This window comes from Cyrtonyx montezumae, unplaced genomic scaffold, assembly GCF_038088225.1.
Source record: "Cyrtonyx montezumae isolate F1298 unplaced genomic scaffold, pur_monq_1.0 scaffold_17, whole genome shotgun sequence".
Classification (NCBI taxonomy): domain Eukaryota; kingdom Metazoa; phylum Chordata; class Aves; order Galliformes; family Odontophoridae; genus Cyrtonyx; species Cyrtonyx montezumae.
In genome coordinates, this window is record NW_027071903.1 from 6,795,793 (window position 1) to 6,819,199 (window position 23,407).

The 23,407-nt window shown below is 39.4% G+C and overlaps 1 protein-coding gene across 2 annotated transcripts in view; it reads left to right on the forward strand.

Annotated features, from left to right (window-relative positions):
- Positions 1-23,407, forward strand: part of PEPD (peptidase D) — a 117,985-nt gene that overhangs the window by 32,332 nt on the left and 62,246 nt on the right. For both annotated transcript variants that reach the window (XM_065733172.1, XM_065733173.1), the window contains one exon: positions 685-731. In XM_065733172.1, the coding sequence (XP_065589244.1) occupies positions 685-731 (47 nt within the window). The remainder of the gene's footprint in view (positions 1-684; positions 732-23,407) is intronic.

Below are 23,407 nucleotides of genomic sequence, written 5' to 3' on the forward strand. Positions count from 1 at the left end.
TACACGTTTCTGAACTGTGAAGCATGAAAATATTGTAAAGTGAATACTGTAAGGAGTCTATGAATAGAGGCATTTGCAGTCATTCCCCTTGGTCATTTGTAATGAATAATCCTTAAATAATCTCATCCTGTCTGAGGTAATTCCTTCCACAGAGCTGCTGTTTAGTAGATCTTCCATAACATAGAAGGGGGCAGAAGACTAAAATTGGTGCACATTCTCAGCAAACTTGAGAACAAAATTCAGAGGTGTAACATGGTGTTAACTCTAGTAGTGTTCTGTTGATTCAGATTAAAAACTACAAAAGGAAATCTTCCTTTGTAGCATATTCCAGTTTACAGTTCTGTTTGCTGATGTTTCGTGAAAGTAAAACAGAAGGACTTGCTGCCAAGTTCACCAGAGCTTTCAGAATTTAGCATTAGTATTTAGATGAGCTGCACTTCATTAGGATGTACTTTGTCAATTAAGCCTGCTTTATTGCTAGAAACTGCGGGGCATTTTAAAAGATTAAAAAGTTTGATATCTAATATAGTTTTGAAGTACATACACTGATGTAAATTTAAACAAAGTACAGATTATATTTTTGTAATATAGGTTTCTCTGGAGATGCTCAGTTATAAGTTATAAATTTATAAATATACGATTCCCTCCTGCTGAGAACATCCCATGTTAATATGTATCTTACAGGTAATGAAGGCAGTAAAAGCTGGTATGAAAGAATACGAGCTGGAGAGGTAAGATCTCTTTCAATAAACGTAATAAGAAAGGAAAGGTCTGTTTGTATTAGGAGTCAATACAATAGCTGTGGCAAAGCAGTAGCACTGATTCAACAGAGAACTGTGCTGTTTGAAGGCTGTTCTAAGTATTATTTTGTTTTGAGGTAGTGGCACTTCATCAGTTTCAGATGTGTATTTGATGGTTGATTATATTTTCCTAATGGTATCACGTAGTATAATTTTTCTGGTGTTCTAGTAATTTATAGAAGGTTTAGGAAATAGCTGTTGTTCTTGTTCGAAGGCATCCGATGAAATGGTGTTTATGGATAAACATTGCCCTTAAGCTTGTTATGCTTAGAAGCCTACAGTAGGAGTGTTTAAGAACCTCATAAAAGGCTGTGTTCAATTACATCCTGCCTGCAATTACAAGTCGATATTGCCTGTACAAGGAGCTCGTCTCACAATTGTGGTGGGTATTACTAAAGCTGTTAAGGAGTCAACAAAAGCACTGCACATTTCTGTGTTGAAGAAAATATACTGTACAAGCACATATAGAAGGCGTTGACTGCTGGTGATTGATACAGTAAGTGATGTGTCTAGATGTGAGAAAAACATTGCTTCCTTTTTTAAATCAATATTTACATTAGATCATCTTATAAAACATGGCTTTGATCACCAAGCCCATCTATTTTTATCTCACATACAACATTCCCAGTTTTCAAAGTATTACATAATAAAGAAATTGAAAATAGTGGTCATACCTCAGTTACTGTTGTTTCTTAACAATCATTTTTCATATGTTAGCAAGCAAACTAACTGGATGCCCTGTGAGGAGAGGAAAAATGTGACCCCAGCGTTTGTTATCAGATTTTAAAGTTGGCTCATAAAACAAGTAATGTCTTTAGAATGTATGCAGTACAGGAAAACTAGTGTTACCTTTAAAGAATTTAGATTTCTGCAGACAATAGAATCATGCTCAGTAGGTTGTTTCAAAATGCACTCACGTATACCACCAGGCAACAGGGAAAAAGTGTTGCATACATTCTCCTATTCTCCCATTGACTTCACTAATGCTCTTTGTGTTCATTTTGCTTGCTGCCCATGTTATATATGCTGATAGTGACTCAGGAAGTCAATGGTAATAAAAAAATTTCCATGAAGCAGGGCTTGCTCACAAGTGCTTCTGAATGTCAGGAGCCTAGCAGTTTTGTGTGAATGTCATACAACAAATGCATGAACTCTTCTGTAAGTCTGTGAGGTCCATCACAGTGTTGTTCCAGGACATCCATTCATCAGCCATCTTCTGCTGTGCTCATGAACCTTTTGAAAAGATTGCTTGTGTCTTTGGAAAAAAAAAAATCAAAACAAACAAACAAAAAAAAAACCCAACAGTGGGCAACTGACTATTAAACCTGTTTAAAATTGCCTTCTGTTCTTCCATATGTCTTGATAGGTTACACTTCTTGACGGAGTCTGGGGTTATTTCACTAATGAAGGAGGTCTCGGCAGACGGTGGTGCCTGCTATTGAGACTATAAATAGGACTTAAGTTTCAGTTGCTGTACGAAATTCATCCTTGAACCAGTTTCCCTTGCCTTATTGCTTAAAGGAGAAAGGTCCTAAAATGCAAAACTGCAGTTTCCACACCTTGCTGTAACGTGGATGGCTGCAGAGTTTAAAAATATATTCCGAAGCATTCTCAGAAATGTGCATTCTGTGTACAAATATTCACATATATATTCTAAGGAAACTTCAGGAAACTTTCAAAGACCTATAAGAAAAGATAACACCCCAAAATAGACAGCTTTTGTTGAAACCATAGGTATTTTTCAGTTATTGTCTCATTGGCAGGTTAGACAGCTTGCCTTTCTGCAGATTTGACAAATCCAGAATCTCAGAGTGCAGAGAACTGAAATTCTTCAATTTGTGTTTGTGTATTAAAATATTCACACTTGTCTTTTAGAGATCAATTAGATGTTTATGAAGCTTTTCACTTTCTGCTGTTTCTAGAGTTTCCATTCCTCTTGTGAAAGCTTTTTGAATAGTTGTGCCCCTCTTCCCCAGGTGCATTTGCAGTTTCTGCTGCTGTAAATCGTGGATTTTTTGAAATGAATAAAGATATCTCTTGACATGTGGCCAATAACACTTGCTTCATATTGCTTTATTTCATTCTCTGACATTCTGCACTATAGGGCATTTTTTACTAGAAAGCTGATCTGGCCCTATTTACTAGGAGGAATAGTGCCAGGGTTCCCAAAAGCAATTAAAATATCCATTACCACATTGAGAGTGTGAGAGTTGCCTTTTCTTTGTTCATTTGGTTAAGCAGCCTTCCTACAAAAAATAAGTCATGTCACTTCAGCCCTATAATGCAGCAAAACCCTGTTAAAGTACTCTTGGAAATATATCCAGGAGCCAACAATACATAAAGCTGGTTGTATTTCTGGATTTCTGAGGACTAACTGGAAGGAAATTAGAAAAATCTCTAGATAACGATCTCTTCTATTTTGAGGTTTGAAAGATAGCTTCAAAAACTTGTTAGAAGAGTTCTGTATGTGTTAGTGTTCAGTGGTAAACGATTTTGAACCAGTAATCAATTGATACTGAGGTATATAAAAATGAAAGTGTTTAACTGCAATCCAATCAGCCCTGATGTGTTTGGTGTTGGTTTTTTTTTTTTTGTCTGATGTTATTTAATGTGTGGTCTGTTGACTTTAAGGAGACAGCTGAGCCAATTATCTACAATCAGTAATTCTCAGTGCCTGTAATTACATATAACGTCATTTTGGTAGGTCAGAGTCTGGATTTTCTTTGATGTAGTTTATTTAGTATTTGTGCTTATCTCATGTATAATTAATCTTCTGTTTAATTAAAGGCTTTTAATTATGAAACTGCTCCATGGTGAATATACCCTTAAAGTACAGCAAAATGATAAATCTCTTTAGCTTGAGAAGTATGTGGAAAAAAAACCTAATTCCAGCTGGTTTAGTGCATCTGTAAAATGTATTTACAAAAAAATTTTGTGTATATTTTTGAACACGCTGTGTGTATTTCAGTACACATACTCACTGCTGAAGGTACTAATTAAAAGAACTATTAGCTGTTTTAGGATGTACTGCTGGAGAGACCATCTACATGTGTCTGTCAGTTTCTAGAGTGGCGTCTTCCATCTGTTCATCATTTACCAAATGAAGTCTTGATTCTTCTGTGCATTTTCTCACTTGTTCCCTTTTTTATTTGGGAGAATAATGTTAAGGTCAGAGTGGCTGCTTGTAATTGTTTATTTGTTTGGAGAGTGATAGGAAGCTGTATATTACAGCGAGAGAAGTAATGAGAGGAGAGCAGCGTGCTGCAGGGATGGTACCGGGTGCTTGGCAGGTTGCTTTCCTATCCCTAATAGCACTGAAGGCCCTGTGGTGAGAGTGTGTGCACATTCCAGGATGCATTGAACCACAAAGTAACTCCTCATTGCCCCATGATGCTGGCAGCACAAAGCTTTTGAACAGATGGGAGCTTGGCTAGTGTAAGGACAGGTTGTGTGGTTGTGATGTTTGGGGGGATTACTCCATGTGGCTCTCTTCAAAGGAGCAACCCCAAATTGCTTTGCGTGGTGATTCCATCAATAAAAGCAGCAAAGAAAACAGGATCTGACCAGGGGACACGTGATCCAGTAGCTCCCAGGCATTGGTCTGACACTGCAAGGCTGCTATTACAACTTACTTGCTAGAGGAAGCCACTTCATCTTGGTGTGTCAGCTTTCTTCTGCAGACTTGTCTGCATTTTAGTGGTACATCTTCAGTGCTTCATGCTCAGTCTGGTACAAGTGGTGCAGGGCAATAAGATTTGCTCTAGCAGCCTACTGGAGAAGCTCCTGGCTGTGACAGTGGTTTACAGCTATGGTTGCAGAGGTGCTCTTGGGGTTCCCTCTGGGCACACCAGCCCCAGCAAGAACATGTCCTGTTGAATGGCTGTGTCCCCACTGTGCTGCCTGTTGTGCAGAGTGTCCCTTAGGTCCGTGTGACTGTACAGATAAATAGAGTGATTTTGTATTAGTTAGTGGTTAACTTTAACTCCTCTTTGCTCTTGCAGCAACAATTTAAAATGGCAAGAAGGCAGCTACAGTGGTTTGTGCTTCCTGGTTTACAGGGTGTGAAGGCTATTTTTACACTTTGCCTCTTACCAACTAAGACTGATAGGAGTTCTTTATCCTTATTCTTTTCAGTGCTGTCCCTGATTCCAAAGCAGAGCTTAGACTGAGATGAGTGCCTGTCATATCTGTCAATGTTAAATTTCACTATCTGAGGAAGCCTGAGAGTGCTCTCATGGATTATGGTTCTCATCTTTCATTTATCTCTCTCTCCTCTGCTCCAATGGAACAAACTGAGAATAAAACGTACATGTTATTTCACTAGAAAATAGCCAGAATCATTTTATTTTCTGTTAGGTGTTTCCTTTTAGTGAAATACTTATTATTTTAGCTAATCTGGATTTGCCACTTCACATCTCCTGATAGATTTTGCTCTTTGAATGTCCTTGAGAAAGCTGCTGACTGCTGCAGCAAACCATCTTTAAAAAATGTTTTGGTTTTCTTTTTCATGCTTGATTTACTTTTTACATTTAGAATATCAGCTCAAGCATGGTTTTTCTAAGTCTTTTGCATGAGTATATGTGGATAGTAAATGAAAATGACCGCTGCAACTGGCAAAAATGTGCAGGTGGATCCTTCACAGTTACTTTCTGACTTGGGAGTGATGCTGAATTGTTCCATAACCTTCACCAGTATTTCTGCATAGCAGTCAAGAGGCTAGCACTCTATTAATCTTAAGCAGTCTGCACAGTTATCAAAAAACAATTTATTTTACTATAATTGTAATAGTTGGCACCATTGGGTAGGCTGAAAGTGGTTTGACAACATTGTTTCCCGTAGCTGCTACACAATTCAACAAGATTTTGTTCTTGTTTGTTTACTGTTATCACAAGGATGGAATTAAAACTTTAGAAAACCTGAGAAAAATATCCTGAAAAAGAGGATGAAGGTGGCCTTTCCTCCCGTCTGGGGGGGGCAGAAATCCCAACAAAAGAGTTTATTTTTCCTTTATTTTTCTGTGCCTGCATGACTGGCATATACTGCCTGGGCAGTGTTTTTGTACCATGACAGTCCTGTGCCTGATATTTTTTAGTTTGCCTTTATATCTGGTTTTGCTGGAAGTGTTGAAGGAAAAAATGGATCAGCAGCTATTTCTGTTTTACCAACTGCTGGCACTGTGCAGCAACCAAAGTGCTCCTGTTCAGAGGGGGCTGGAGGGGACCTGGCTGCCTGAGCCAGGTGTGTGGCGGCCTCTCAGGTGACCCAGAACTTCCTAAAAGCAGTGATGTGGAATGACCCGCAGTGGTCCAGGGCCAGGTCAGTGCTCTTGGCTCCAGGGAATGACAGAAGTGTTTTGGTAAGGGAACCCAAGCAAGTTTTTTAATAGAGCACGTGTTGTTTTCTTTTATGTGGATGTCTATAGCTTTTGTTTCAGGTACCCTTAGAAAAAATCTATACATCTCAGTGGTAATTGTTTGCTTCCACTGTCAGAGCCCATAAAACACACAAGAAACTTAAGTACCTCCCACTCAGTCCAGTGCTGACAGCACGTGTCAGGCAGCTGCTAATAGCCAGGGTGGTTTAGCCATTGCATTTCAGGAGCCCAGTGCCCAGAGAGGAGTCAGGTGAAATATCTTTCCAGAGAAGAACAGCCAGATTCAGAGAGACAGTTCCATTCAGTCTTCCCTCCACTGCAGGGCATAATGTGGATCTGCTGGCCGGCTCCATCAGTAAGCTTACCACAGCTGCAGTACCACGGGCTTTAGTTCCCATACTGCAGTTGCACAGTGAATTTACTTCCAGACACTTCCTTCTGACTTCAGTTTAAGTTTATAGATTTTCAATTGTTCTGTGTCATGCTTGTTATCTGAGTTTCCAGGTCTTGTCTTTGCAGTCACTGGAACACGCGAGAAAAGGGATGTGAACATCTTTTAAAGTGTTAAACAAAGGCATGGTTCTGACACAGACCTACCCCAAGGCTTGGCTGAAATCAGTGGGATGAGCTGGGAGGCACCTACAGGTACTGCTGCTCCGTTAATGTTTTAAATTAGTCAGTCTCAGACAGTTTCCTAATTCATCTGAATTAGGAATTAATCTTAAAATCTGAAGTTAAAAATCGGTTTTAAAAAAAACCCTGAGTGCTGTTCATCTTCTGTGTCACAAAGGCACAAATGCATGTACATGCATGCACTTGGTTCAGCAGGAGCAGCTAAGTATTACCTCCTCAGCATGGAGACCTCTGCCAGGACTTTGTCTGCCTTAGGAGAGGCTCTTTGATGTGGTAGATTCACCCTGAAAGGCTCCAGCTACCTCAGCCCTGGCAAACACTGCCTGTTTCTAGTCACCCTGCTCTACGTCTCCCCCCAGCTATTGGGAAGATGTTGAGGGCAGAACCCCCCTAAGGAGGGAAGTGCAAGTGGCACGGGATCCTCCTGGAGCTGGTTGGGTTGTGCTGCTTGGGCTGTGTTGGGGTAAATCCTTGCATTACTGGCAAGGAGCAGAACAGTTCCAGTGTGTTCTCAGCAACCTCTCAGTGTTTCCTCTTTTCAGGAGGTTTTGTTCGTTTTCTGTAGAGGACTGCTTGGTTCACCTCTTGGACATCACTTTAATTAGCTCTTTTTGTAGTGGAAAGATGTTTAATTGCAGAGGTCCCTTCTGTGACTTGTGATTGAAGTTCCACATAATTGGGTTTTATCTTCTGTGAAAAAATTGTGGAATGGGACCATGTGAGAACTTTAAAATGAAACCTTCTATCAACCCACAAATGACAAAGAACAATTACCATGCTAGTAATTAGCAGCTGCCTCCCTCCCTTCAGAGAGAGAGCAGTAGAAGGATGTAGGCAGCATGCATGTATATGGAACTGGGTTTGATTGCATAGCAAGATGCAACCCGATTTTAAATGCTCTGTCATTGTATGTCCTTACAAAGTTGTTAGCACAGTCTGTGCAATGCTAATCCATAATTACCCTTTTAATATCTTTTTGGATATCAAAAGGTAGTCAGTTGTTATTTATATTTTCAGTCTGATTGAAAATTACAGGCAGTATTAATTTCTGCAGGTGTTTCTTAGAGTGATGATTACTGTTACTTATGTTAGGGCAAGAACAGATTTTCTTCTCAAATTCACAATGGTTTCAGCTTTTACTATATCCAGCACAGTGCTGAGGTAGTGAACTAATTGTCGTTACTAATGACAACTTCGGGTTGCAGATGTGTGAAATGGAACTCTTAAAAAACAGCAGGCTGAACTGATTGTTGTTTGCTGTGGATTTTGTCCATGCTTGTTCAGACAAGTCAAAAGTAAAGATTCTCCCATATGTGAGGCTTCAATAAACTTTTGTTCAGTAATTTCTGCTAATTGCTGTAGAAGCAGAGAGACCAGGATTTTATTCTCCTCTTCTGATAACCACAACAGCAGTGTAATTTTACTCAGAGACTGGAAGCCCAAGAGCTTAAAGGAAATGTACAAAATACTGAGATGATCCATTATCAACAGGATGCCATGCGTTGACCTTCTGAAAATCAGAAACATTTTGGACAGATGAAAAGAAAATGAGCAGATTCAGTTCTGTGCTGCCAGCATACCCCCTGCTTAAATTCTGTTCCAAACAGGTTCTTAAGAGATTCCTCATTGCTGTCGTGTGCCAGTGCTGCCTTCCAGTGTCTGTCATGGTGCTTCCCTTGTGTTCATTAGTTGTGCTGTTCTTTCTTCTCCATCTATCTATTGGCAGAATTGAGTAAATCTGTGTCCTGTTTCAGCAGCATATAGTGGTTTAGTGTAGCTGTTATCAATGGCATGGAACAACACAAGATTGTAATTATATGAGATGTAAGAGTTGCTGTTAGTTTGTTTTTCTATACAGGTGAGCTTGGTCTCGTTTACAGCATGTTTTTTCTTCCTTTCAGCTACTGTAATTTTTTTTTCTTTAGGTCTTGGTCACAGAGTTTTCAGTATTGTTCAGAGGTGGCAGACTTAGGTGACTCAGTGCTTGTTAAGGTCTGAGTTCACAAACAATAATACATATGGGAAGTCAATGAAGGCTTCTGTGAGGTGAGTTGTACAGTGTAACAGGATAGAGTTGTACTCCCAGGCGAAAGCCATGGAAAGTGAACTCTAAGTGAAACTTAGGACTGGAGAGGAACCTAAATTGTAGTAGACAGAAGAGCTGATGTTTCTGCTAAAAGGAATATGCTCCTGTAGAGGACTTCTCAAAATGCAACATTATTTCTGGATTGGTTAGATTTTGCTTTTTCTGAGTAGATGAAATAGAGTCTCAAGGCAGTCTTGGGAAGTGAGGGTTATGAAGGGCTTCCCTGAAAACAGACTGTCTTCTGATTCATCTGGGGAAACCTATTTGCTTAAAGAACCAATTTGATGTGTGATACTTGAAGACTCCAGAAGTTAATCATTTACTGTAAAATAGAACTGCCACCACTTTTCACTTAGTGCAGTCCTCTTGTAAAATATCCTGTTCATCGGGAGTATTGCACTGGGTTTCTGATGTTTTCTGTTTTGGGGATGACTTCACTGCATCGTATTGGTCAGCATGAATGCGGGAGGTGGGAAGGAAGGTAGTTTTATGTCTCTGGTTTGCCAAAAATTTAGAATTTGGTAATTTGTAAAACAAACAAACAAACAAAAAAACAACAACAACAACAAAAAAAAAAACCCACATGCTAAAGTGAATTAAAATTGTACCTTTAAGTTGCGAATGTGTGCAGTTTATGATGCTAAATGCTTTTGCACATTTTGTCTCTAGGTGTGCTGTTTAAGGGGAGGTTTGGCACTGGATGCAGTGCATTAGACATGATGAATGTTCCAGAATACAAGTCTTCTTTTTTCGTTATGTGTTTGAGGGAGACAGAGACCAAGTCTGCAGCTAATCTGTTGTTTTGTTTGGAAATGACATTCAACATCCAAAGGTTGTTGTTCCTAATCTTGCAAAGTTTGGGTGGTTTTCAGAGATGTCTGTGCTCTTTTCTGAAAGTAAGAGATTATTGCTTCAAATCAGCCTGAGCCCTGTGGGCAGGAGAAATGGAGTCTGCATGGGTGTGATTCAGGGCTGAGATTTCTTGACTCTTGAAGAGAGCTGCTGTTGGTGAGGGAGATGTCTGGTTTTGATCAGAAGCTGTCTTTGCAAAAATGAAAGATGTCTTATATGACAGGAGACTCCTGAGGAAGGACCTGACCAACAGTGGTTCATCTGCTGCTGCAGGTCAAAGAGACTTGTATTTATAAGGACTTCACAGGAAGTCAAGAGTTTTCTTGGTCAGGAATTACTGAACTCAAGGAGTATGGGTGGACTTGGTTACTTGGGGCTGCTGGCACAAGGAGGACTGTTACTTGGGAGGGTTCTTGCATGAGTTTTGCAAATTCTTGCTGATGTTGTCTGTACCACTTTGTGCTTCATTTTCATCTGGGTTCTAGTACTTGGGATCAGTGTAGGGATTTTACCCCATTTGAGCTAGATTCAGCAGCTTCAGAAGGACTGCTATCTGCTGTTCATCGGTACCTCACGTGCTTTAGGACATACACTGAAAGTTAATCGATTCTTACATTCTAGCCCATCAGTCTGACATTAACTTCTGATTTCTATTGTTGGTGTTGGGTTTTTCTGCCCTTCCCTTCAGCCAGCTCAGCTGTTGGTAAGGAGCTCTGGGGGAAAAAGCAGCAGCATCTACAGAGCTGGAGTCTGAATGCTGAGGCCAGTGAGCAGAGCAACGAGACCCCTACTTGTTCCTGAGTGGGTCTGGGGACACACAGGTTTTGTGTCCTGCTTACAGGGCACTTGGACACTTGTGTTGTCCCTGCATTAGGAAAAAAGGGTTGGAATGCTCTCAGTAATTAGGAAAGGAGTCATAGGTAGACATAGTCATTGCAGAAATGTTCCTGCATCTTCACCAAGGGATGGAGTCTTGCTGCTTCAGGTTGTTGTCCCAGAAAAATTCTGAATTCTGCAATTTGCTAAGTCTGTTTCAGACATTGGCATCAGAAATTGAGTGTTGTAATCTTTCAGTATCCTCAAGGCAGTAGGTTTGCATATCCCATATAACAAATTACGCCATTGTTGTCTAAGAATAGCTCAAGTATTCAAAAAAGCACTGAGAGCAAATTAAGCTCTACAGTGGGACCCCAACCTATTCTAATCTAAGCCCTTACTGTGCTTCTGCTTACGCCGTGCTGTTGAACAGGAGTTCAAACTTCAAATATTCAATTTGAAACTGAAAGGAGGATGGTGAAGCGGTGGTGATTGTTTGCGTTCTGTGCCACTGAATAGCACTTGTGTGTTATGTGCTATGTGGGTGGCTGTGTATTTGCTAAGAAGCATAACTGAAGATGAAAGTTTAATTATTTCTTCAAGGCAAATCCTCTTTCCCATGGACTTAAGCTTGCATAAGAAAAATGAAAATTCATAACGAGTGTAAAAATTGGCTAAAATTAAAAACCATTTATTTTTACCCTATTTATTCTTCTGAATAATAAAACTTCCCCATGGGTTTTTGGAACATATGTGGAATAATTACATTGCAGAAGTGGCACTTCAGTTCAGCTTCTAGAGCTAGGGCAAACATTGTGATTATGCTTCAAGCTTAAGTCTAGGTTTTATAGAAAATCTCATTCTTGAGGCTGTGTTGCCGTCAAGTGCGAAAAACTGTGACCCACGGATTGGTCCCTGTGGGAGCAATTATTCTTTGCAGAGCTTTTTTTTACAGCACTGAATATTATAGATGTCAGAAAAAAGTTTAACCCCCAGTAACTCTAAAAGAATGTTTCCTTACCTGCTGGCAAAGGATCTCTATTTTGGCTCGTATTTGTAAGCAATTTATATCTAAGCCAAGATTTTTAAGGAAAACAACAATAACAACAACAACAACACTTTTCTAATCAACTCAGAAGCAACAATGCTATCTCTTAGTTGCACTTCATATGTGTCAGTGAAGACAAAATAGGGGCTGAGACTGCTGATGGTGCCTAATGCAGCCAAGATTCGCAATGGGGTGCTCGCTTATCAGACACAGCAGGAGCTGATGGTGAGACGTTGTGTCACTGGTGGCAGAGGGGAGAATGTGGAGAGAGCGTGGTGTTGCTTAGGAACATGACTTAGCATCTGACACTTGGTGTGGATGAGGGAATTGTTTTGTTTAACAAGTGGAGTATGTTCACCTCACAGCCATTGGTCCATGGGAGGCAATGGGTAGAATAGAGAGTGAAGTCTAATGCTTGCCTTGAGCAGAACCTGTTTCTTTTTGAAGAGATGCAGTGTGTGTTTTGTGTTTAATTTTGTCTTTTTTGTGTCTTTATTTTAATACACATCAATCTTCATCTGTCAAAGCATATTCATTACTCACTCAGATTAAAATAATACACTTTGATTACTTAAAATAGCTGATCCCAAACCAGGAGTTTTCCTGCCCCTACCCCCCATCCGTTTTCCCTTGCATCTTCTTCGGTGCGTGGTTTGGTCATTAACTGTGACAAAGCTGTGATGAAATCTGTAGAATTTAGATAGTGTTCAAAGGCTTCTGCAATCTGGAGCTAGTTCTGAGATGCTAGGAGGGATGTCACAGTACCTGTCTGCGGTTCAAGTCTGAGGTGGGCAGAAGCATCTTTAACTCACCATAGTTACTGCCCTGAGAAAAAACAACCCTGAATATACCAGCCTCAGGATTGGCTTTTCTCTAGCAAGAACCTGGGTGAAAGGCTGAGTACTGCTGCTTGCTGAAGGAAGGAGTGGGAGAGAAAAGTGGATTGTTTGAGCAATACCCTCCAGCAAAAATGGGAAGAAGAGGCTTTATCCTTACTGGCATTGCAGAGATTTGGAAAATAGAGAACTTTCCATGCCATCTTTCATGATGATGAAATTCAGAGGCTGATGGGGATGAACAGGAAGCATATCTTTTTAATCTTTTTATGTATTTCGCCTTGCTGGGAAATAACAATTGCAGCAATAGCTAAAAAATCTTTATTATTTGAAAATTAAAAAAGGAACATTGCTTCTCTTATTTCATTAGATGAAACACAGGCCATCACATGGTGGTCTACTGATGTAGACCATGCACTCCATTTTCCTGTAAGTGGGAGTTACTCCCACATGGTTTTACATATATTTTTTTCTCCTGAAGAAGTATTTTAAGGCCATGAATCAATTGTCTTGGCAGTACTCTTTAGAACTTGGAGAAGTGGAAATGCATCTAGCTGCTGAAAAGAGAGCTGGGAAAAAATAAGGATCTACTACAGTGATGGGTAGTGTGCTTGTAAATGTTGCCAGTGGCTTAGAGATCAAACAGCAGAGAAATAGCTTTGCAGTAAGAGCCTAGGAAATCCGAAGTAGGGAATGAGTAGTGTCTTTTCTTGATTTATGGCGTGGCATGGCTTTGCAATCAATCTACAAAGGTTTGAAGAGAAAAAAATAAACCTCTGAGGGAAAGGGAAGGAGTGTACAATTAGCTGTTACTGTCTGCTGACTTGTCTTCTCTAATTCCAAGGATGTGTGCTGAAAGTGAGTGACAGTGGGCAAAATCTAAACTATTGCCCAGTTCCTTTGTAGATGTAAGCTGAGATATGGTTCTCATCATGCTGGTTCTTGTAGGATATTCAGTTTCATCTTAACTATAGATTATGTGTTAGACTAGTGTAGTTGGAAGAATTTAACAAGGGTTGCATCTATGGTGTAACTTTCAGCTCTTGTACATCAAATTCCTCCTCTGATCTCCTCTTCTTTCATCTCTGCTGCGTGTCTTTCATTAAAGAATTGGCTGGTGAAGTGGATGTGATAGTTCACAGGGTGTTTTCAGAACCACATGTATAAGTATCTTTTTACTTAACTAAATGAGTACAGTTTAGAAAATTCAGGAATATTGCACTGGAATTTGGATTTGGAAATACAGTTTCTAATTGTTCAGACAGTATTTGGGTAGAGGCTGATTGTCAGTTAACGTATGTGAGATGGACGCTTGAAAGGCTGTTAACTGCCTCTGGGCATTGCTCATTTTTATATGAATCTTTTTCGGAGTTTGGGTGCACTGTGACTGTGGATGTACTGTGTCATTTTTATGGTTAGTGGGGCAGTGCTGTTGTGTGGGGATCTGGGGATACGTTAGTAATAGCTTGGACATGATGAAAAGAAGATTTTTCTGATCTAAAATTTCTAGCCTATTTTACAGTAGTTTATTCTACTATTCAAACCACTTATTTAATATCCAAGAAACTTGTTTTAATGATGTGAAAAATCGAAAGAATTGTTCAAAAGTACAGGTTTAGTTCTTGTAGAGTGTAGAGTGCTGTCAGAGTCATTGTGGCTCTATTAACATGCACATAATCTCAGGTTTTTAGTTTCTGATAAGAAGCAGGTGTGATTTTTGACCATGATTTGTGGAGAACTTCTTACAGTGTGGCTGCTGATGTATATGATGTTCGTTTCCAGAAGTAGTAATTTGCAAACTCACTTAAGGTTTTTATAGTAACAATCTAGCCAGTGTTACTTGCTTTTTATATTTCAAACTTATCAATTGAGATTTATTCATAAAATTATATTCCTCACTTTTGTTTCTCAGTGTACATAGAAATATTAACTTTAATGTAAAAGATAGCATGGGTACAAATGAATGTATTTCTGCCATTGCTGTTTGTTTTTAATGCTTCCTTGCTTGTACCCATTCATTATTTCACTATCAAGACTACTTGAAACTTGGAGCATGAACAGTGAAATGTTTGGTGCTCTATCTTTTACATAGTTAGTAAATGTATCAGATCCCCAAAGTGTAAATCAAATTACGTAGCCTATTACGCTTTGCATAGGAGAAGCAATATATGAAATATTTCACAATACAGAGAATTGAGTGTGGATCAAACTTTTTTATTGTTCCTAAGAGATACAATTTTTACAGTATTACAAGTTTGCAATTTATTTGCAGGATGAGTTGGCACATGGTTTCAATGAAAGTAATATTCCTACAATATTTTGCTAATAAGAATACTTTTTTAAACTGCTGTTCTTGCTGTTTAAGTTGCTGTTGTAAGAGAGAATCTGTTAGAGCTCCCTGGAAGTGTGCCTCTCCACCACAGGCTCTGTGGTAATGCTTACAGACCCTGCGTGGTAATGATGGCTTGAGTTTGAACCATGTAAACCTTCAATCTATGCTGAGGAATATTCTTAAAGAATAACATATAAAAAACAAACAAACAAAAAAAGTAACCTGTTAAGAAATGAGAAGATAAATAATAAAGGTATTTCTTTAATATAATCATAGAACCATTAGGGTTGGAAGGGGACCTCAAGGGATCATGGAGTCCAACTCCCCTGCCAAAGCACAGGTTAGGCGTCCAGGCAGGTCTTGAATATCTCCAGAGAAGGAGATAAAGACCTTTCTTTCAATAAAAACCTGGTCTTGACGTAGCAAAAAATGTTGCTCTTGACATTCTTGTGCTATCTCTTGCTTTGAAGGAATGGTCTTCTGTGACTGTCCAAAGAGCTATGTTGAATTAGATTTTCTTAAGCAAACCCTTCAAAATACTGTTTTGCAAGTCTCTGCTCTAAAAATGTTTACACAGCACACTGGTCAGAATATACTTTGTTCAAAATTAATGTGAGAAATATAATTCAATATGGCTTTGGATGTACAGCTTGATCAGGTGCTCAGAGCCTGCTCCAGCCTCACCTTGCATGTCTCAAGGTTTAGGGCATCCACCATATCTCTGATAATATATTGCAATTTTCCAGAGATTACTAATTGCAGTAAGAATACCTCCTCTTCCTGATGCCTCTATTAAATTTAATGCTTCCCACAAGGTTTAGCTAGTCAGTCTGAATTGTAGCCTGTGAAACTTTAATTTGTAATGTGAGACAGAGCAGCATTGATTCCTGTTAGTTTGTTCAAAGCTGGGAGGAAGAATGCCAAAAGTGACATTATTAAGGTTGCTCTTGTCTTGAATTGCGTCAGTAGTTAGCAGAAGGCAACCCATGGCTGCTAATTGCATGCTGCTACAAGGAGGTAGAAGCCAGTACCATGGAAATTGTGACATGGGCATTTTATAAGCACATCTTTGGATGTTAGCTAATTATATTATTTGTAGGTATATTGGGAATTGAGTGAGGCTAAAAGGCCTTTGCCGTGGTACTTCACTCCTACCCTAGGATTTGTTACATGTGTCTTCAGTCTGCAAGAAAATATTTATGTCACCTACAGCCCATGGTCACTGAGTTGCGGCACAGTGGATTTTCCTCTGCAGTGAGGAAAAGCAAGCAGCACGCCCCAGGTTCAGGAGAAATAAACACAAGTGGGAACAATATATTGCAGGAAAATGCCTTGGCAGTGTGTAAAGATTTAGTAGGGATTTGGTGTGCAGTGCTCATCTGTTGTCTTAGAAATCTAGGCAATAAAAAAAATGATATCTGTAATGACATTCAGAGGGTCTTGATTTTCAGAGTGATAAGAGTGAAGAATTAAGAAAAGACTTTGCTTGAAAGATACAGAAGCCCAAGGGGATTATGAAAGAGAGATGCTTATAAGACTACTAAACCTAATAGCTAGTAGGAGAAAATATAGACATAATCTTTAGCCAACAAGGAATCTTCACAAGTTCCACACAAATTCAGATATTGGAAATGTTCAATGGAGTGTAAATCAAGAAGCTGTAACAACAAAACTGGATCCCATGTGTTAATGGGGTTCTTGGGAATGGAGAGTGAGAAACGAGAAGCACAAGGGTGACTTTTTGTTTCTGGTGGTGGGAAGCATCAAAGATTTTATGGGGTTTGTAAACAGTTATTTGTTTGCTTGTTTATTCCTCTGCAGTCAAAGAAGGTTCATGGAGTGGTTTGGTAGTTGTAGGTAGCAAACAAAGAAGCTAGATGTGGCTGATCTTACAGATGTGATTGTGTTTATCCTGATAAAAATAGCTTGTAGAATATTTTATACTTTATCTTTTTCCAAGTAGGAATCTGTATCTGATTTATTTTGTGTGTAGTGGTATTCTTATTTAAGGATTTATTGCACACAAGAGTTCCCGGTAAATGAATTATGTATTGGCCTAAACACATGCTTTTCTCTGAGGCTAAGGTTGCTGTGTGAGTGCATCGGAGCATTGCTACCTGCTGGTGTGACATGATGCCTGATGGAGGTTATACCCCTCTATGTATATCCTGTGGTACGAAAATATACATTTATTAATACAGTTAATTCATTAATGGAGGTAGATGAATCTGCACCACTGCTTTTTTTCCAATGAAGGCTGGTAGAAATCAGTTGCTGGGAGAAGCATGGGGGAGCAGTGTTTTCTCAAGGGCAGGTGGGGGCTGGCGGCTGTGAGCTCGGCTGGTGCACGAGGAGCTGTGAGAGAAATAGGTTCATCTGTTTTCATTGTCCAGGCTAGCGGGGAAGGGAAAGAGTGGCTAGAGAGCAAAAAATATATTGGATTTCTTTCAGATTAAATTATCAAAGTGCTGCTGCTAATGTAAGGAAAGACATTGGTTTCAATTTTCAAAAGTGCTATAGTCCCACTTCTGTAGTGTCTTTTCAGGAGAATTTAAACTTTTAAGTCCAGGTTTTTGAGGGCAGCTCTGTCCCATTGGATACTCTAAGATCAACGCTTCGCTATTTTGGTAACGTGGGCTTAAATTTCCAGGATTTTTAGATGTTTTCTGAAATGACCATGAATCTTCTAAGCCAGCCTTGATTTAAAAGCCTGTCTAATAATCTAGGAGGGCCATGAAGAGATTCCACCTCTCAGATACAAGTGGCAGCAGCCTGTGCAATCTGCTTGTCATCCTGTGAGCAGCACCACAGTGCCCTGGTGCAGGTTCACCATGCAGGAGCTGCTCCTGCCTGCTGTCCTGGGCACAGCTCTGCGTCTTGAAGGACACTGCATGAAGTGCTATCTCTTGAAATTTGTAAAAGTAATTAAGATAAGAGCCTTGAACTACTTGAGTAAAAGTGCTTCTCCCATTGCTTGTACTTGTTTAACGAAATCTGGAGTGACGCATAACATCCTAGTTGTAAAGTTTTGCTTTGTTTCCATTCTTGATATGAATAATACTGATGTCATGTCTTTGGTTTGTGAAAACTGGGTATGTACTCCTGACACTTTATGTGTCATGAAACTGGGCTATCTACCCAGTTAAAAGTAATGTTTCTTTAACCAGTCCATTTCATATACAGATGGCATAAAAATGAGGAACGATTTCATAGGACAGGGGGCAAGCAGAAATTGTGATTTAAAAGCCAGTGCCGTGTCTAACAGAAAGCTCATGTACGTTCTTCTTTCCTATAGTGATTTTCTGATAGTTCTGTCAAACAATTTCCTTTCCCTCACTCATTCTTGTAGACCTTTGCTCAGTTACCTGTATTAAGTAATTTGAATTTATTATGATAACCTACATACAGTTAGCAGTTCAGCAGAATGCTTGTCACTTTGCTGCAGACCGTCTCTTGTGCTGTGACCTAACCAGTTCTGACAGCAGAGAGAGTTCAACTGCAGCATAGAGTTCTAATGTTACTTACAGTGCTTGGAGGTCTGCCTGTGTGCAGTATCCACTTAACGTGGTCAAAATCTAGGGAGCTGTCTGCTGGTCATGCCACTCTCTCTAATGGCCATTAATAACGGCTGTTCTGGTCACCCTTCTTCTGACTGAAAATCTATCTGGTGCTGTTGCATCTCATGAGGCAGATCAAAATTGACATTTTTTATTGATGTGACTGGTTTCTGCTGAATACTTGGGGACAAATAGAAGCAACTGAACTTAACCTATAAAAAAGAGGGGAGACATCATTTGTTCGGTGGAATTACCAGCAAGCTGATGCGGGTAGTTAAATAAGTACTCCTTCAGAAATAGAATTTAAAATACATTTGAAAAATGAAGAATTAAGATTAGCTTTTTGTTATTAATTGTTTTGATATTCTACAGTTATGATCTTGAATATAAAAATCACTTCATGATCAACTTATAGCAATTCATGATGCAAACAAATGTCACTTACACTTCTGTTTCTTTTCAAGTGGATGTAGTATTTATAGTGAAGAACTACAGATTTATTTCAGAATAAAGTGAATTCTCTTTGTTAGTTGTTGCTATTTCCTAGCTATTGCAATGCAGTATAGAAGGTCCAAATAGTGATAGAAATTTTAGTACTGATTTACATGGGGTTGGGGGAAAGGAGAGAGACCAATAGGGCGCAGAGTGTGGCTGTGACAGACATGTAGTTGAATTCCTGGCGAAGGAAGCTGGTTTGCCAACAATAGCAATGCAGTGTTCCAGCAGTGGAGAACAAGTGTTTGAGTTAATGTGGTTTTATGGAGGACATCTTATTAAAGAAACCTGGATTTAGTTTTCTAAATTAGATTACATTTTGTAGTTAAACTTAACTCCATGACTGTAATATGCTTAGCCTTTGGTAATGCATTTAACTTATTATCACACAACATTATAATTAATTGTATATGATACCAATAAGGTATATATTAGGTCCATGTAAACTGGCTGACAGTTGTCAGGATCAAATCATTTTTAATGAAGTGTCTTTTTCACAAATAGGGTTACAGAGGAGTTGGTATGAAGTCTGATGGTATTTGACTTATCAGATGTAATTCCTAGATCCCAATAAATCACGTAGATGTGCACCTTTGAGAGTTATTAGGTCACCAGAGCCAATGGTATCCTAAGCTGCATCAGAAGAAGGGTGGCCATCAGGGAGAGGGAGGGATTGTCTCTCTTCTCTGCCCTAGTGAGGCTCCACCTCAAGCATTGTGTCCAGGTCTGGGGCACCCAACACAGGAAGGATGTTGAGCTTTTGGAGAGCGTCCAGAGGAGGGCCACAAAGATGACCAGATAGACTGAAGGAGCTGGGCTTGTTCAGTCTGGAAAAGGGAAGGCTACAGGGAGACATTGTACAGCCTCCCAGCATTTAAAGGGAGGTTATAATGAACAGGAAGGGAATCAACTTCTCACTCTGATGGACTGCAAGAGAGAATGGCTTTAAACTAAGGGATGGAAGGTTTAGATTGGATGTCAGGAGGAAGTTTTTCACTGAGAGGATGGTGACCACTTAGGTGCTGGAGCTAGATTGCCCAGAGAGGTTGTGGATGCCCAGACCCCGGAGGTGTTTGATGCCAGGTTGGATGGGGCACTGGGCAGCCTGGTCTGGTGCTTCATCTAGCGGTTGGCAGCCCTGCCTGTGGCAGAGGGGTTGGAACTTGATGCTCCTTGAGGTCCCTTCCAATTCAAGCCAGTCTGTGATTAAAATGTTGGAAGTCTAAGTTGTGTGATCTGGGTCATTTGATCAGCTGAGCTTACTGTTTTGTACTACTAGTACAAAATACTTTTTAATATAGACAAGAGAGAGGTCAAATTTAAAACATCGTATGATCTGGAAATAATTCAGAAATGTGAGCCTGCAAACAACAGAACACGTCCTCTGTGTAGTGAAACTCTCAGAGCTAATGAGACTTCTAAATCTGCATCAGAACAAAGGCTTAATCACCTCAGGGAATGAATCTAGTCCAAGGTAACTTTTTAAAAAATTCTTTATCTATACTACTTCTGATGTTTGTGCAGAAAGCACTATTGTCATGTCAGCTTCATTTTAAAAATGATGTGAAAAGGTTTTCACAAGAAGTGTGAGTGCCTTTGAAGTGTGTGTTCCACTTCAGTAAGACTGAAGCAATGTATGGGTACTGCTGGAGCTACTTGAGCCTGTTACCAGAAAGCTCCATGCAGTTATTAGCTGATAGCAGCACATACTGCCTGTTACCCTGTCTTCCTCATCTTCATCCTCTCTTAGGGAGAAGGAGCCATGTTTGGTAGGTCACAAATCTGTATAAAGACAACAGATGATGTTGTTTTGTTCCAAAAGCATAACTGTGCCTCCTGCAGGTGCAACCTTGCTATGAAGTTTCACATCTTCACGCAAGCAGTTTCAAGCCTGGAGTGTATATGCAGCTTTTCAATTTTTTTTTTTAACAGATCAAAAATCACACTGCTGACTGAGTCCTGGGATCCCTTTTATTTAGTGTTCTTGATCCTCTGTAACACCAGGAGAGGAGTAACTGAAACATCCTCAAGAGTTTTAGGCAAGTATGGACCAAGAGAACCACAGTCAGTATTGTGGATTTGTTAGTGAGTCTGAGTAAGGGAGAGCAGAAAGTGCTTCAGAGCTCTTGAGTTACCTTTACTGAATGCATTTCATTTTACTCTCCATACATACCTGATAATAGTATTTATTTTGAAGGTTGATTGTATTTGGAAAATTCTCAGGAGCTTTAGTTTTTAAAGCTTTATTCCCATGAATTCAGCTTTGTAAAGTTCCCCACATGTGTGCAGAATGTCAGGTATGTTGACACCTCCAGGCCAGCCTGCAGGAGAGTACGTCCTCCCCTGTCCCTTGAAATGCTTTCTGGTGCCATTAATCAGACCAACTTGAATTTACCCTTCTAGTCTGTTGGGAAAGAAGATTGCTGGATGCTGAACAGATTGATCTGGTCATTGCCAGCTATATAATGTTAAGGTACTGATGCATGTTACCTTTACTCTGAGACTTTTCCAAAGACTTAAAAGTCCTCTCTAGATTTTCATAACAGATACTTCATTGCCCCAGGAGTAGATCCTTGGTGTCGTCTGTCTCAGGTTTGGCTCTCAAAAGAATCATTCCATGGGATTAAAGAGGCAAGTGTTCGAAATTCAGGAGGCTATAAAATTGATTTTTCCATGAAGAAGTAATTTGTGGTAAATGCTGTGGTCCTCTGGGCAGCTATTCACTCATTTTATATGACCGGGACCCTTGAAACATGGACAGAAAGATTAGAGAAGGACATCTCTGATCTGTCATTTATCTGCACAAGCTAAGAAAACTTTTCCTTTCTTTTGACCACATAGTATCTGGACGCAGATCCAGCCAAACACACCTCTTACTGTAGGCTTCTTGGGGCGCTGGGGTCAGTTCCTTGGTCTAGGAATGAAAACTGCAATTTTAAGAAAAATGTGACTAATATCCTGGAGTCAATTAGATAAAATGTTTGACCAAACTGTCCATATTTAGTTGCATTATCCCTGCTAGCAAAGCAGCAGTGTGATGTGTCACACAAGAAGACGTGTGGGAGAATGAGGAGATGTTGCACAGGTCTGCCTTCTGGGAACTAAAGCTCAGTCCTCCAGAGCAGATGAGAGCTACTCTCCCTTCCCTTGTTTGAGGTGTGCTGGGTGTACTCAGCATGTATTGTACACTCTGTCCTTGCCTCAATGGAAGGGTTCTTTAGACAGAGAAAGAAGTCAGCATATACTGGATAAAGTGCCATCTTCAAACTAAAGCACTTAATATACTTAGCATTTAAATAGGGAAATTAATCTGTGAATAAGACAAGCAGTTGCTTTCAACAATGTACCTCTGATTATCTCCTAAAATAATGTTCTGTTTCTGGTGTTGGCCTTGTTGTTGTCCTTTCTGAATACTACTCTGACAAATAGAATATTGCTTCTTGAATATTTCTCGCTTAATATGATTGTGCATGCTGTCATTAAGTATACATATTCATGGCCACCTTCTGGGAGGTGTACAGTAAGAACAGTGTCCTGGTTTAGAAGGCCAGGTAATGTGGCGTGGTAGAATAGCAATTATGTGTTTATGAGTAATAAATGTGAGATTTTTTTTTCTTCAGAGTACATCTTTTGTAGTCTTAAAAGTGTGGAGTACTCTTGATAAACCTTGATAAAGCACATGGCCATGGCAGTGTTTATCCTTGACATCTGTTAAGTCTGAATACTTAAATATTCAAAGTTATCTTTCCAGGCACATTCTGTTCAGTAGATAGCTGTATGCTCTTCATTATGTTCTGTTGTTTCTGTTTAATCAGGGTATAAATGTGCAGCCTGCTTTATAAAACATTTTTGTTTCATAAGCATAGATAGACAAAAAGGAAAATAAGAAGGTTTATATGAACCAAATTGTACAGAAACTTGTCTTATGCATTTCAATATACTTATGTACAATGACTTCATCACAACCGCCTGTGATGTGAAAATATCTTACTGTCAGCATTTGTTAAATAATAGATGTTTTTTAAAGAAAACTTAAAGTAAAGCCAGCAGTTTCATTAATCTATACAAACAGAGAAAAATCAGCTTATGAAAATTAAATTTAACATCTGAGCCAATAAAAATAACATACTTTGGGTTATTTGTCAAGTACAATTTATTTATTAACTTAACCACGTTTCTCTTTTAAGCTTATTGGTTTCCCCATGCCCAATTCAGATCTCTGAAGGTAGTGAAATACTAAGGCTGAACTTACTCTGTGATAATACTACTTGGAACATTCTAAACAAGAGTTTAAAAACATATTTAATAGATTTAACTTATTGACTGTGAAGTCGTCTCAGCAAAAAATATTTATGATGCTAACATGTAATGGTGAAGTCTGGATTACTCCAGGATGTTGGATGTTCTTGACCAGCTACTGCGCACTGCATGATTCAGAAAGAAATTACTGTCACATATAGGCATTAAAAACTGGATTAGCTCCAATCATTTTTGTCTCAGCCTTCCATTAATGCAGATGATGAGAAGCTGGGTGCCATCATCATCATTCTGTTCATCTGCCACCCTGCCCACCAAGAT